This window comes from Pan troglodytes, chromosome 18 (assembly GCF_028858775.2).
Source record: "Pan troglodytes isolate AG18354 chromosome 18, NHGRI_mPanTro3-v2.0_pri, whole genome shotgun sequence".
NCBI classification, from domain to species: Eukaryota; Metazoa; Chordata; class Mammalia; order Primates; family Hominidae; genus Pan; species Pan troglodytes.
This window is the reverse complement of record NC_072416.2, coordinates 5,884,055-5,899,171: the sequence shown is the minus strand read 5'-3', so window position 1 is coordinate 5,899,171 and position 15,117 is coordinate 5,884,055. Positions and strand designations below refer to the sequence as shown.

Here is a 15,117-nt window from a genome sequence, read left to right as displayed (position 1 = left end):
AACTCCTAACCTCCAGTGATCAGCCCACCTCTGGCTTCCCAAAGTGCTGGGATTACAGGCATGAGCCACTGCGCCTGGCCATCCCATGAGTAACCATTTTAATAGTCTATTGTGTATCCCTCAACACAAACATACACAAGGTGTTTTGTTTGTTCCAAAAATATAATTATGCATAATATATGTAGCTCTGAAACTTTTTCATGTAATATTTTATGGCCATCCCTCCAGGTGTACATATAGTTCCAATCCATTCTTTTTCATAGCTGGGTAATTTCCAGAGTATGAATACACCAATTTACTCCTTTCCTTACGTGTGAACATGCATGTCATTTCTAGTTTTTGTCACTACAAAGAATTCTACAAGAAATTTGTAGACATCAGATTCACAGATGAGATTGTGAAGGTCAAAGGGTACATACGTGTACTTTTAATTTTAATATATATTACAAGATGACTTCACACACCACACTACCAGCGAAAGGAGTGCCTATTTCTCCACCTTCATTGTTTGATAGGTGAAAAATGTGGTTCCCTTTAAAAGTGATAATCTTGAGTAGTAGTGTGGTTAAGCATCTTTTTAAATGTTAATGACCAATTAGTTTTCCTCCTCTCGGGAAGAGCTCCTCATTGCCTTTGCTTTTTGTCAGTTGGCAGGGGTTCATTTCGTCTTAGGAATGTATAATCTTTTGTGTAGCTAATCTTTACAATTATCTTCCAGTCTATTTCTTGTTTGTTAACAGAGTCAAGAAAAAGTTCTTAAAAAATACTATCACACAGGTTTATATTTTACTTCAAGGCATCTCAGTTATCTGTTTTGCCTCATAATTCAAACCATAATGCTTTGATTAACGGAGGCTTTTTAGTAAATTTTGATCTGAAAAGGCAGATATTCCTTATTTTTCTAGAATGTCTTGGTGCCACACAGTTTTCATACTCGTTTCTTTGTAACATATTTTAAGCCATCGTCAGCCATTAGTCAGGTTTAATTAACTTTAAGAAGAAGCATTCATTTATATTTTTACTTTTGTCAACTTTCTGGAGGCTGGTATTACATCGAGAAATAAGGCCATCCCTGCCCACAAGTTGTCCCAACCCTGATCAGTGCGTCACTGGGGAACGAACCGAGTATGGATACAAGGCACAAACACAAAACTCTGTTCGGCCTCCGTAGGAAGCTGAAATTGAGAAAGGAAACCGAGACTGTAGGAGAAGGGCAATTAAGATGTCGTTAAAAACAAGACGGCCGGTGCGGACAGCAGTGTAGAAGTTAGCAAGCTGGAGTGGGCAATGTAGGTGCCCCATCTGTAACCTATGGGAGTCACCAGAGCGGGGGCGGAGTCCCATGACGGCCACACCCCGTCCGCCTCCGCAGTCCTTTTACTGGAGAACCGCAGTAAAAGGCGGAAACCGCAGAGGCGTCTTGATCTTCCGGTCGGAGAGATAGCTTGCTTCCTTTAAGCCTCGGGGTGGGGGTGGGTGGGGGTGGGGGGGGTGGCGGGGTGGGGGGTGGGGGGGGTGGGGGTTGGGGGGGTGGGGGTTGGGGGGTGGCGGGGTGGGGGTGGGGGTTGGGGGGGTGGCGGGGTGGGGGTGGGGGTTGGGGGGGTGGCGGGGTGGGGGTTGGGGTGGGGGTGGGGTTTGGGGTGAGGGTGGGGTTTGGGGGTGGGGGGTTGGGGTGTGGGGGGTGGTGGGGTGGGGGTGGGGGGTGGGGGGAGCGCGGGCGCTGGGGGGGGTGGGGGGGGTGGGGGGTGGGGGGGCCTGCCCCGCTCCAACCGCCGCGCCTGACGGTCGTCCATTGGTTGTTTGCATTCGAACTACATTTCCCAGCAGGCCCTGGGGTTAGACTGGCCGCAGCTGGAGAGGTGCCAGCCCGTCATGGATGGCTAGAGCCAGCCTCCTGCCTTCCGTCTTCCAGGCAGAACCACAGAGAGGCTACAGCCGTCCTGGCCTCCCTCCGGCCCTGAGAGCTCCTCTGGCCTGTCTCAAGCCTTAACGTCTCAAGCGCAGACTGCCGGCTCCGAACGGGGAGACCAGGCTTCTGCACCGGAAACAAGGCACCGGTTGTGACGTCACAGCCGCAGAGCGCCCGACCTCCCAGAAGGCACCGCGTCCCTGCCGTTCTCAACTGGCGGCGGCGCGAACGAATAGTCGCCGGCGACCTGTGAGGGCACTCGGAAGGGCGAGGGGAGGGCTCGGCCGCTCGCGCCTAGTTTTCCTATCTCTCCCGGAGCCTGAGTCTCTGAGCCGTCCCCAGCAAACGCTCAGGGGCTGCAGAGGCCCTGAGAGGTGAGGGGCTCCGTGAGGGCGGGAACCAGGCTGAGGCCGCCTCTGGGGAGCGGAGCGTGTCCGTTGCTGAGGGAGCAAGGCCGGGTAGGGAGCCTGGTGAGCGCCTCAGGCAGGGGCGCACGCTGAGCTTTACCGTAAAGGTGTTCCTTGACCAGCGGAAGAGGCCCCAGAGTGAGCCTGGCCCGGCGGTCCTTAGTGGGATGTCGCCTGCCGCTCTCAGCAGAGCTTTGACGGCGGAGAGGAGTCGGCAGGCGGTGTGTGGACACCTCCTCGGCCTTGCGTCTGCTCCCCGGGAGAGTCACCAACCGCCTCCCCGCCCAAAGGGCACCGGAGGGAGCTTCGGTTCGAGGGGTACAGTATGGCCAGATTCAGTGACCAACCTGCTTTTAGGCAGATGTCCTCGGTATTGACCCCAGATTTCCTGTCTTCTAGCCCATTGCTCTTTCTCCAAGCCTGATTTAACCTCTTCCTGGTGGGTTTTACACACCGTCTTTCTTTCTGTCTTTTCTTTCTTTTTCCTTTTATTTTCTTTTTCTTCCCTGATTCCTTTCCTCCTTCTTTCCTTTCTCCTTTCTTTTTTTAGAGTCAGGGTCTTGCTTTGTCGCTCAGACTGCAGTGCAGTGGCGCGATCACAGTTCACTGCAGCCTCGACCTCCTGGGCACAAGCAATCCTCCCAGCTCACCAGTAGCTGGGACCACAGGCTTGTGTCGCCACGCCCAGCTAATTTTTTTTTTTTTTTAATGGAGTCGGTGTCTTGCTGTGTTGCCCAGGCTGGTCTTGAACTCCTGGACTTAAGCGATCCACCCGCCAGGGCCTTCCAAAGTGCTGGGATTACAGATGTGAGCCACTCACTGGTGCCTGGCCACACTTTGTATTTCTCAGGAGGGTGGACCTTGGCCTTCTCCGCTCCACCCTTACTCCCTTCCCTTTGGACTTGAGGTTTACACAGTCTCTGTTTTTCATTCTCAGGATCTTCCTTTCACATCTTCCTAAGCATATCTTGTTCAAATACTGCGTTTCAGTTATGATTTCCCTACCCCAGCTGTCGTTTTCTTTAGATCTCATGTAGCCTCACCACCCATGCCACATATTGGAGTGCAGTAATGCCGTGCCTGGTCTTTTGGGTAATCCCTGGTTTCTCTGTCTACAGCTTGGCTCTCTGGCAGATTTCCTCTAGTAAGAGGTGGCTCTGGAGGCCCCGCGAAACGAGTGTGGTGTGTGGTTGCAAGGCATGATGGCTGCAAAAGTGGTTCCTATGCCCCCAAAGCCAAAGCAGTCCTTTATACTGAGAGTTCCGCCAGACTCCAAGCTGGGCCAAGACCTACTTCGAGATGCCACTAATGGGCCCAAGACCATCCACCAGCTAGTGCTGGAGCACTTCCTCACCTTCTTGCCCAAGCCAAGCCTGGTCCAGCCCAGTCAGAAAGTCAAGGAGACCTTGGTTATTATGAAAGATGTGAGCTCAAGCCTTCAGAACAGAGGTGAGAAGCACATGCTTGTTTCACTAGAAGAGGAGGAGGAGGTACTGGAGTCTAAGATAGGTTTCTGTGTTAGTTATAAATTCAAGTTAGGATGGTGTATATTGGAAAAGGAGTCAATTCTAGTGTTGGAAAGAGGAAGTTCTTCTCAAGTGCTGGGTGTGAGTAAGGCCACAGAATAAACAGTGTGCATCTTTCTGTAGTGTCAGTTTTACCCAAACATTCTGAGGGAAATATCTTTTAAGGATAAATCAGATGAATTATTGAGTTAGGTTGATGTGGAATTTTAGAAATTTTGTGCTTTTTCTGGGCATCTTCACACTTTACGTTGCCCTAAGCTCTCCTTTAGTAATACTCTATGGGAAATTCTGAAAGGTGCTTAGAGAAGTCATTCTTTTCATAACAGGGAGATGCCATAGGTTCAAGACCCTAGAGTTTATGGCTTGAACTCTATAAGGGCTCACAGGAGCAGAAAAGGCCATGAGTTACCTGTCAAAGGAATGAGGACAGCCTGGCCTCACGGTATGGGGAGTCTCTGTGTTAGAGTCACTGAGTTTTTCACTAACTAAACCTTCCTCTTTCCCCAGTGCATCCTCGTCCCTTGGTGAAGCTTCTGCCCAAAGGAGTCCAAAGGGAACAAGAGACAGTGTCTCTGTATTTGAAAGCTAACCCTGAGGTGGGTTTGGTTTTCCCATTTACTGCCTGAATCCATCACCTTCCGTGCTTGGCCAACCTGTGTGTAAAAACACATTCTTAGGAGTTGGCCTTCTTGGGTGTTTTTCTTCTGCTTTTTCCTTGAGCCCTTCTCAGCCTGGCTGTCCTGTCTTTGCTGCATCTCTGTGGGATTTATAGGTCCCTCTTGCCATCCCTTCCCTTGATCTTTGTGTGTCAGCTTTTCTTACCAGTAGGGCTGTCAGTGAACCTCAGTTACTAAGATGAAAGGGGCCTCTTGCTCTTTCAGGAGCTGGTGGTCTTTGAGGATTTGAATGTATTTCACTGCCAGGAAGAATGTGTGAGCTTGGATCCTACTCAACAACTCACCTCAGAGAAGGAAGATGACAGCAGTGTCGGGGAAATGATGTTACTGGGTAAGAAATCACAGCCTTTGTGTGTTCAGGTTGTTTGCTTTGGGAAAAGCACGTCCTTCATCTCTTTAGCTTTGGGGGACGATTCACACCTGGTAAGCCTATGTGCGCACACACATTTTATTTTATTTTTGTTTTATTCAATGTAGCAGAGCCTTGCCACAGAACTCCAGCTGTGGGTGGGTGGCCATTTTTCCCTGTATCTTGGGGGTAGTGAGGGGAGAGGTAGGGAAAACCTGCAGACATGGAAACTGTGGATATAGAAACTGTTCTGAACCCATTTTCTGAACTCTGTTCTCAACAGGTATATTTGAATGTTTTCATTGAACACATGACTAACTCTTGTAATCCCCCTCCCCTTTTTGATGTTCAATAGATGTGAAGACTACTAGCCTAAGTGAAAATATATTCCACTATTGGTGAAAGTAATGTTTAACACTTAATGAGCACTTATATGCTGTTACATGCTAGGCACTAGTCCAAATGCTTTTCATGTGTTTATTGTCTCATGTACTTCTCAGAGTAATACTGAGTGGTATAGAAATTACTGCCACCTTACAGGTGACAGAACTGAGGCAGAGAGGGGTTACAGAATTTGCTAAAGTTCACACAGTTGTAAGCAGTGGAACAGGGATTCGGACTCAGGGAATCTGACATCAGAATTTGCAGTAATGGCCCAGGGCTGTACTGTCTCCTAGATGCATTTCTCATAATTTTGTCAGTGAATTCAGTATATGGTTGGTGAATGGGGCATTATTTATTTGTCCTCATTTCCCAGTAATAGTTGACAAGTGTCCCCCAGTGCTGTGTATGAACTGATCAAGCAGCAGCCTCTCTATAATTTGCTTAGAGATGCTTTACCTTTTCTCTAGAAATGTTGCAACCCTAGAGGCAGAGGCCCACACAAATGTCTTTACTGAGTGCTGGACACTTTCTACTTTGCCTTCAGGGCTTTTTGTTTCTGAGGGTGAAGTTGTACAGAGAATAGGTTTTAGAAGTTGCCTGGGGTGACAGAAATCCATTATGACTGTCAAACTCTTAGCTGTAATTATACCGTATCGTCAGAAGTATTGGTATGTAATGAGTGTAGTTAATTTCCCACAGGTTGCTCTATGTGATATCTTCTTTATTTTAGAGAAAAGTATAAAAAGATCAGATTTATTAACACTGAGTTTTTCCTGAGTCTTGGGCAGAGCTGGCATTTATTTTGGGTGACTGGTTAGTGGATATATTGCCTCCAAGATCACTTCGACTATGCACTTTGGGGCCCCTAAGACCCAATCCTCACCCTCTGTTCCCCGCTTCCTCCACCCGTACCCTGAAGCTGGTGGCTTAAGCTTAGTCATTTACCAGCATTTCATAAATGTACAAGTTTTTTCCTCAGGCAGGATTGGGTTCTGGAATTGTATTCATCAGGTTACGAAGATGCTGTATTCCTGCCTTTTGTAACCTTCCAATTTGGTTTATAAGACAAGTCATTCATCAAACGATAAGCAGTGTGAAATTTTTATAGGTATAATGAGCTATCACAAGACTGAGGCACGATTTGGACCTGGGGCAGAGTAGTGAAGAAGGTGGAATTGATTTTGGATGAGACTGAATCCATGATGGGAAATAAAATGAGATTATCCTCCAGATATTTGGAAATTGGGGATTGGAGTTCAGATGTGAGGATATAGGGATTGGGGAGCCATCAGTTTATAGGTGATGATAATTGAAACAGTAACATTTAACCAATTTTTGCAAAGGAAAAACTATAACGGATTGAACATTGTGGTGGCAGGAATCAAAGAACAGTCCTTGATAACCTAGGGAAACAGAGAATGTGTGTGTTGGCCAAGTGAACCACGTAAAAATAAGGAAAAACGTAGAACACTTAAACAGATTTTCAGTAAGATAATTCTTATTATAGCTACTGTGTGCTGTGATAGGAGAATACACCTTTTCAAGATTGAAGAAAATTGACTAAATACTAGGCAACAAAGAAAGACTCAGATTCCAAGGAGTAGAAATAAAGTAGGATCTGTCACAATGCAGTACAACTAGAAATTAATAATAAAGATCAGTAAATTAAAGTTCCTTCCACCTGGAAAATTTAAAACTCTTAAGCAACTGTCTTAGTATATTTTGTGCTGCTATAAAAGAATACCTGAGGCTGGGTAATTTATAAAGAAAAGAGGTTTATTTGGCTCACAGTTTTCTGTAGGCTGTACAAGAAGCATGGCGTCAGCGTCTGCTTCTGGTGAGGGCTTCAAGAAACTACTCACGGTTGAAGGAGAGCAGACTTCACATGGCAAGAGAGGAAGAAAGAGAGTAGGAAGGTGCCAGGCTCTTTTAAACAGCCACATTGTTAGTGAACTAAGAGTGAGAAATCACTTATTATCTTGAGGTGGCATCAAGCCATTCATGAGGGATCTACCCACATGATGCAGACACCTCCGACTAGGCCCCACCTCCATCACTGGGGCTCAGATTTCTCTGTCTTTATTTATTTATTTATTTATTTTTGAGACAGAGTTTCGCTCTTGTTTGAATTTGGAAGTTTCCTTCTTTTTTTTTTTTTGAGACGGAGTCTCGCTGTCGCCTAGGCTGGAGTGCAGTGGTGCGATCTTGGCTTCCTGCAGTCTCCGCCCCCTGCGGTTCATGCCATTCTCCTGCCTCAGCCTCCCGAGTAGCTGGGACTACAGGTGCCTGCCACCTTGTCCGGCTAATTTTTTGTATTTTTAGTAGAGACGGGGTTTCACCATGTTAGCCAGGATGGTCTCAATCTCCTGACCTTGTGATCTGCCCGCCTTGGCCTCCCAACCTTCTTTTTCTATACTCTGGAAATTTTCCTAGCGTTTGAATTATTTAATTTTTAAAAGTTGAGAAGAATTTTCTGTGGAACTGTGTGAGGCTGATGCTTTTCTTGGGTAGGTGGCTAGTCTTTTTTGATAATTTCAATTTTCTCTATGGAAATTGGTTTATTTTTGCTTAAATCTTACTAGTTTTTTTCTATTTTTAACTCATTACTTTCTAATTGGTATTTATTAATACCTTCATTCTTTTAAACTTATCCTATTGTTTTTCTAACTTTGAATCAGAGGCTTTATTATTCTCATTTTTCTAAATTAATACATGTTTTTACAGCCATGAGCTCTCTTATGAGCATCACTTTAGGTTATACCATAAATTCTGATATACACTTGTCCTTGGTATTCATGGGGGATTGGTTCCAGGACCCCCACTCAGATACCAAAATCCACGGATGCTCAAATTCATTATATAAAATGGTGTAGCATTTACATATACTCCACACATATCCTACCATATATTTTATTTCTAGATTAATTATAATACCTAATACAAAGTAAATGCTACATAAATAGTTGTTATACTAAATTGTTTAGGGAATGACAAAAAAACTGAATATGTACAGACAAAACCATCCTTTTTTTTTCTCTCAAATGTTTTCAATCCTTGGTTGGTTGAATCCTCAGATGCAGAACCTATGAATATGAAGGTCTGTATAATGTTTTCTAGAAAAAATATGCAATTTTAATTTGTCTTTACCCCTCTGACGCAAGGTTGCTGATATAGTTTGGATATTTGTCCCCTCCAAATCTCGTGTTGAAATCCAGTCCCCATGCTGGGCACAGTGGTTCACGCCTGTAATCCCAGCACTTTGGGAGGCAAAGGCGGGTGATACCTGAGGTCAGGAGTTTGAGACCAGCCTGTCCAACATAGCAAAACCCCCTCTCTACTAAAAAAAATATATACAAAAGTTAGCTGGGTGTGGTGGCATGTGCTTGTAATCCCAGTTACTCTGGAGGCTGAGGTAGGAGAATCACTTGAACCCGGGAGGCAGAGGTTGCAATGAGCTGAGATCACATCATTGTACTCCAGCCTGGGGGCTAGAGCAAGACTCCATCTCAAAAAAAAATAGAAATAATACAAATCTATTAATATTTCTTATATATAAAGGAGAAAAATCGTTTGTTTACTTGTATAGTTACTGAAAAGATACTTGACAAAATTGAAGCCTCTCCTTTATAAGAACATTTAACAAAATAGTAGTTAACAGATACTTCCTTATAGGTAGAACAGAGTAATCAGAAAACTTAAAAATAAGAACATTTATTTGTCTTAACTACTCATGGGAAAAAATGAGACCATTCACTAAGGTAGTGGGAAATAAAGTTAATAAACAGAAATCATTGGCTTTCACATATATAAACGGGGTCATTTAGAAGATACAGTGGAAGGCCCCATTAGAATAGAAACATGAAAGTTTAAATACTTAGGAATAAACTCAAGAAATGTGCAAATTTATGAGGAAACTTTAAAACAAGGCTAAAGGACAAGAGTAGATTTCAACAAAAGCAAAAAAAAAAAATAGTATGTTTTTGGCTAGGGAGACAATATCATAAAAAGATCATTTCTCCTCTTGTTGATTTATTAATTTGATGTCGTGTTTTTTTTCAACAATACCAATAGCATTTTTCCCTTGGAACAAGACTGTGATCTCAGAAAGTCCCGAAATAGCCTCAAATACACATGGGAGTTTAGTGTGTGATAAAGTTGGTATATTAGTCCATTTTCACACTGCTATAAAGAATTGTCCGAGACTTGGTAATTTATAAAGGAAACAGGTTTAATTGACTCACAGTTCAGCATGGCTGGGGAGGCCTCCAGAAACTTAAAATCATGGCAAAGGCAAGGGGAAGCAAGGCATCTTCTTCACAAGGCAGCAGGAGGGAGAAGTACAAGTAAAGGGGGAAGAGCCACTTATAAAACCATCAGATCTCATGAGAACTCACTATCATGAGAATAGCATGGGGGAAGGCCCCCCCGCCCATGACTCAGTTACCTTCACCTGATGTCTCCTTGACATGTGGGATTACAATTTAAGATGAGATTTGGGTGAGGACACAAAGCCTAACCATAAAGGGGGACTTTGATTAAAGGTGTTAGGACGACTGACAGCCACTTGATAAATTAGTACCTTACTTTACATACCAAGAAAAAGTCTACATGGATCAAAGATTTTAAATGTTTAAAACAAATATAAAAAGCACATTTAGAAAATATGAGTGATTCCTTTATAACCATGGGATAGGAAGGTTTTTGTAATTAAGACTCAAAAGCCCAGAAGCCTTGAAAGAAAAGATTGACAGATTCAAATTGTACAAAAGGCTGGGGCATGGTGGCTCACGCCTGTAATCCCAGCACTTTGGGAGGCCGAGGCAGGTGGATCACCTGAGGTCAGGAGTTTTGAGACCAGCCTGGACAACATGGCAAAACCCCATCTCTACTAAAAATACAAAAATTAGCTGGATGTGGTGGGGCATGCCTATAATCCCAGCTACTCGGGAGGCTGAGGAAGGAGAATCACTTGAACTCAGGAGGTGGAGGTTGCAGTGAGCCGAGATCGCGCCACTGCTCTCCAGCCTGCGTGACAGGAGCAAAAAGAAGTGCAAATTAAGCCTCTAGTGAATTAACATTTTGTGTATTTCATATTTATAGAAATAAAAACACATCGATGGTGAGGTTGTTGAGAAACAGGTATATTGCTGGTAGGCATATAAAATGGTACAGTCCCTGTATAAGGGTAAATGCATCTGTAACTACCCATCTTATCCTTTGTTCCAGCAGTTCAATTCTGGGAATCTGACCTACACATATAGCAACAGAACACATTCGAAATGATGTACAAACAAGATTATTCACTGTGGTATTGTTTGTAAAAACACAAGGTTGGAAGCAGTCCAAGTGTAGTTAAAGAGGAAGAGTTCAGTTAAAAATTATTTAGACAAGAAATCATTGACAAAGATATACATTTATAAAAGCCTTAATCCAGTAGATTATTTTGCATAATGAAAATCCAAAGTAAAACTACAATGAGAAACCATTTTATACCTATTAAATATTTTAAAATTTAATGCTAACAAGATTAGGTAAAGTTAATATTCACATGAAATTAGTGGAGCTGCTTTTGAAAGCAGAATGGTAGTTCATGTCAAGAGCTATGGTAAAAATTGACATTTCATTATCCTAAGGGAGTGATTAAAAAGAATAATTAGGCCGGGCGCAGTGGCTCATGCCTGTAATCCCAGCACTTTGGGAGGCCGAGGCAGGTGGATCACGAGGTTAGGAGATCATCGAGACCATCCTGGCTAACACCATGAAACCCTCTCTCTACTATAAATACAAAAAATTAGCCGGGCGCGGTGGTGGACGTCTGTAGTCCCAGCTACTGGGGAGGTTCAGGTAGGAGAATGGAGTGAACCCAGGAGGCGGAGCTTGCAGTGAACTGAGATGGTGCCATTGCACTCCAACCTGGGTGACAAAGCGAGACTCCATGTCAAAAAAAAAAAAATAATAATAATTAAGGCTGGGTGTGGGGGCTTTCACCTGTAATCCCTAGCACTTTGGGAAGAGTGCAAAACCAGCCTGGGCAACATAGCAAGACCCTATCTCTGCCAAAAAAAAAAAAGTGAAATAAAAAAAAAATCTATTGGTGTGAAACTGCTGAATCCAGCAGAGATTCCAACTCCAGCTTCAGGATCAGCCCCATGTCTTGGTGGTTGATTTGAACCCTTGACTCTCAGTAGGCCTGAGTTGAGGGGTCCCTTGTCACACAAGTATATCCACAGCATGCTTGTTTTTCACTTTGTTACCCAGTCTTTATAATCTGCTTACACTGACTTTTTTCTGAAGTATAATAGAAATATAGAAAAAGCCTACCAATTGTAAATATATAGCTCAAGTTTTCACAAAATGTACACACTAAGCACCACCCAAAATGGACTTTTCTTAGCATCCCAAAAATCCCTTTTGTGCCCTGTACCCACTCACTACTTCCTTTCCTACACAAAGAGAAACACTACTGACTTCTAATCCCAAAGCTTCATTAGTTGTAGTAATCTCTTTAATTGCCAAATAATAAACTTTTTTCTGTTTTGAGACAGTTTCGCTCTTCTTGCCCAGGCTGGAGTGCAGTGGCGTGATCTCGGCTCACTGCAACCTCTGCCTCCCGGTTTCAAGCGATTCTCCTGCCTCAGCCTCCCTAGTAGCTGAGATTACAGGCATGTGCCACCATGCCCAGCTTATTTTGTATTTTTAGTAGAGACAGGGTTTCTCCATGATGGTCAGGCTGGTCTTGAACTCCCAGCCTTGAGTGATCTGCTCGCCTTGACCTCCCAAAGTGCTGGGATTACAGGTGTGAGCCACCACGCCTGGCCAATAATAAACTTTTGTATGAATATGCTGTGCCCTCTTTAATTTTGGTTATTGGAATTGTTTCAATTTTCTCATTGTAAGACATTATGATATTATTTAGTGCTATAATAGTGTGATAATATTTAATATAGTGAAAACCTATAAGCGGTTCGTCTTACTATTCAGTTACCAGACTCCTTCAAGATGATGAGTGGTTCCCTGTATAGATGTATAGTCTTCATCCCTAGTCCTTAGCTGAGTGCTCTACAGAGTATAAGGTGAATATGAACTTGTTGAGTAATTAACACCTATGAAGAGAACAAACATTTGAAGTCTTTCAGTGAAATCCCACTCATTTTATTTCTTTAAAGTGTGCTTGCATTGTGGTAGATGGAAAGATTTATCAGTTATGTATCCCACCCTCAATAAGTATGGAAAAGGAGTGCGATGGCAGTATCCATCACTCCTCAGATTGACTTTCAAGGTGGCTGTGGCATAAGAAACCTGACTTGTTTTTTCCTGCCTGGTGTTGTCATATCTCTCAGAAGTTGTTAAATTCTCTCTTTGTTTCAACAGTCAATGGCAGTAATCCTGAAGGTGAAGATCCTGAGAGGGAACCTGTAGAAAATGAAGATTATAGAGAAAAGTCTTCAGATGATGATGAAATGGATTCTTCCTTGGTCTCTCAGCAGCCTCCCGATAACCAGGAAAAGGAACAACTAAATACATCCATTCCACAAAAAAGGAAAGTGAGAAATCTGTTAGTTACCATTGAGAATGATACTCCTCTAGAGGAACTCTCAAAATATGTAGACATCAGTATTATTGCCCTTACTCGAAATCGGAGGACAAGGAGATGGTACACTTGTCCACTGTGTGGGAAACAGTTTAATGAAAGTTCTTACCTCATTTCCCACCAGAGGACCCACACTGGAGAAAAACCCTATGACTGTAATCACTGTGGGAAAAGCTTCAATCATAAAACAAACCTCAATAAACATGAGCGAATTCATACAGGAGAGAAACCTTATTCCTGTTCTCAGTGTGGAAAAAACTTTCGTCAGAATTCTCATCGGAGTCGTCATGAAGGAATCCATATAAGGGAGAAGATATTTAAGTGTCCAGAATGTGGGAAAACCTTCCCAAAGAATGAGGAGTTTGTGCTTCATCTGCAGAGTCATGAGGCTGAGAGACCATATGGTTGCAAAAAATGTGGGAGAAGATTTGGTCGGCTGTCAAACTGTACCCGGCATGAGAAAACCCACTCAGCCTATAAGACCCGAAAGCAGAAGTAATACTGGGAACCCTTTCTGGGTCTGATGGTGCTGCCTCAACCTGAGAGCTTTCATAAGTAGTTCTGAATTCCCAAGCTGCCTAAAAAGATACAAATGTGTAAAAACCTCATTATTGCCAAAATTGGATAAATGCCCATCTTAGCTAAAACCTCAAATGGCTAGAAAATTCACAGGGAAGAAAACATTTCAAGGGCTATACCTCAGCATCTAGGCTTTTTGGACTAAGGAGCTTTCCTTTTTGAAGTTATATGATAATGTACAGGTCACAGATCCCCTTTCCCAACACTTTGAAGATGAATCTGGAGTCTGCTTACTTGCAAGGCAAAGAGTGACTTGTGTCTATTGAAAGTATATCCATTTTCCCCCCACATGGGGATTCATACTTGAGAAATAGTGCAAAGATGCTTATCTGGAACTGTGTTCTGGTGAAAGAACCAAACTACTGGCTTGTTAGCCAACAGCTTCTGATAGCAATTCATATAACCCTCTAAGAATACCTGTTTAAGTCTTGAGTGTTGAAAGGAATTGTTTACTTTGGAATATAGGAAAACAGTTGAATGTCAGACTCTCATTTGTGTGTGATCTAAATTTGCAATCAATTTCAATAATATTTGCAATTTGTGATAAAACTGACTTTTACAGATTCCTTTTCACAACATAATTCAGGTGTCTACTGTTCTTATTGTATTTTGTTCAGCTGTTGATCTCTCCAGCAGCCGTCTCATGCCTCTCCCTTGCTAAAAGAAGTTTGGATTACGCAGGCAGGGCCATGCAGCCCCACCACTAGAAAAGCTCTTCAGAATCTTGTCCCTCTGTTGAGCCCAGATATCATGTGCTAGGAAGGAAACCCCAAGACCCAGAGAGGAAGGGTCAATCTGGAGGCAGGAAAAAGTTGGCTTGGATCTATGTCTCATCAATAACCTTACCATATGCTTAGGTCCCCTCTATGCCATCATCAGACCTTTGGCAATGGGGTGGTCACTACCTCACAAGGCAAAGTGTTGTATGATTAGAAATTACGTCTCCAGTGGTTAGCTCACATTGCCTCTCAAGAGACAGGTTTCCAGGTGTCTTCATTGTAGTGGGTATTAATTGTCTTCAGCCTCTTGATATCCATACCTTCCTGTCCTCTGCCTAGAAGCAAGGCCAGCGGTGCCTTTACGGGACTGATCGTGTGGTGTGATTTAGGGATTCTTCAGTTTTGCTTGCTTTAGGTTTCCAAAAGTTATACATTGGTGTTTTGATTGGAATAAAGAAATCCTATAAGCTATTTGGGAAAAATTATAGTGTATGTTTCCCATCCAGAAACTTGCCTTTCTGTTTATTAGAGTATTATATTCCTGTGAAAATTTTTCTAATTTTCTTCACTTGTTTTACACAATTTTGTTATTGTAGTTTTTTCCATTATATTTTTATAGTTGATTATTGCTTTTACATGGGAAAGTTATTTTTAATTATGTATTTGTATAACTAGTCACCTCACTGAATGTTGTTAATTTTCAATAGTTTCTTGGTTTAGTTCTGTTAACAACTTTTGGTAAAATGACACCATCTACAAAGAATAGTTTTGTTTCTTGCCTTCTGCCTATTGGTCTTTTTTGTTTTGTTTGTTGTTATTAACATGTAATTCTGAGGTTTCTTGTTTTGGCACAAAGCATTCTGAAAGAAGGACATTCTATGATACAGTTCAGTCCTGAATCGTAATTTAAAAACAACAAATCCTCCACAACAGAGAAAGGCCACAGAAAAACTGTCTTGTATTTCAGGCCAACAGG

At 42.9% G+C, this 15,117-nt stretch overlaps 1 protein-coding gene across 10 annotated transcripts; it reads left to right on the top strand.

The window, feature by feature from the left end:
* The first annotated feature begins 1,163 nt into the window (after positions 1-1,163).
* ZNF200 (zinc finger protein 200) lies at positions 1,164-14,920 on the top strand. Of its 10 annotated transcripts, none has more exons than XM_054668773.2 (6): positions 1,164-1,431; positions 1,828-2,634; positions 3,435-3,765; positions 4,350-4,438; positions 4,724-4,850; positions 12,624-14,920. In XM_054668773.2, exons 3-6 carry the CDS (start codon positions 3,516-3,518, stop codon positions 13,340-13,342), a joined length of 1,185 nt encoding a protein of 394 aa, XP_054524748.1. In that variant the 5' UTR covers positions 1,164-1,431; positions 1,828-2,634; positions 3,435-3,515; the 3' UTR covers positions 13,343-14,920. The 10 variants fall into 10 exon arrangements, with proteins under 10 accessions (XP_054524748.1, XP_063652585.1, XP_054524749.1 ...); XM_063796515.1 differs by having other exon boundaries at positions 1,168-1,431; positions 1,913-2,158; XM_054668774.2 differs by having other exon boundaries at positions 1,168-1,431; positions 1,913-2,283.
* Positions 14,921-15,117: the final 197 nt, after the last annotated feature.

Excerpts from the sequence above, each read along its gene's own strand:
- ZNF200 (XM_054668773.2), top strand. The coding sequence starts at position 3,516 with ATGATGGCTGCAAAAGTGGTTCCTATGCCCCCAAAGCCAAAGCAGTCC. Across the intron at positions 3,766-4,349 it reads CTCAAGCCTTCAGAACAGAG|TGCATCCTCGTCCCTTGGTG; the intron begins GTGAGAAGCACA and ends CTCTTTCCCCAG. Across the intron at positions 4,851-12,623 it reads CGGGGAAATGATGTTACTGG|TCAATGGCAGTAATCCTGAA; the intron begins GTAAGAAATCAC and ends TTGTTTCAACAG.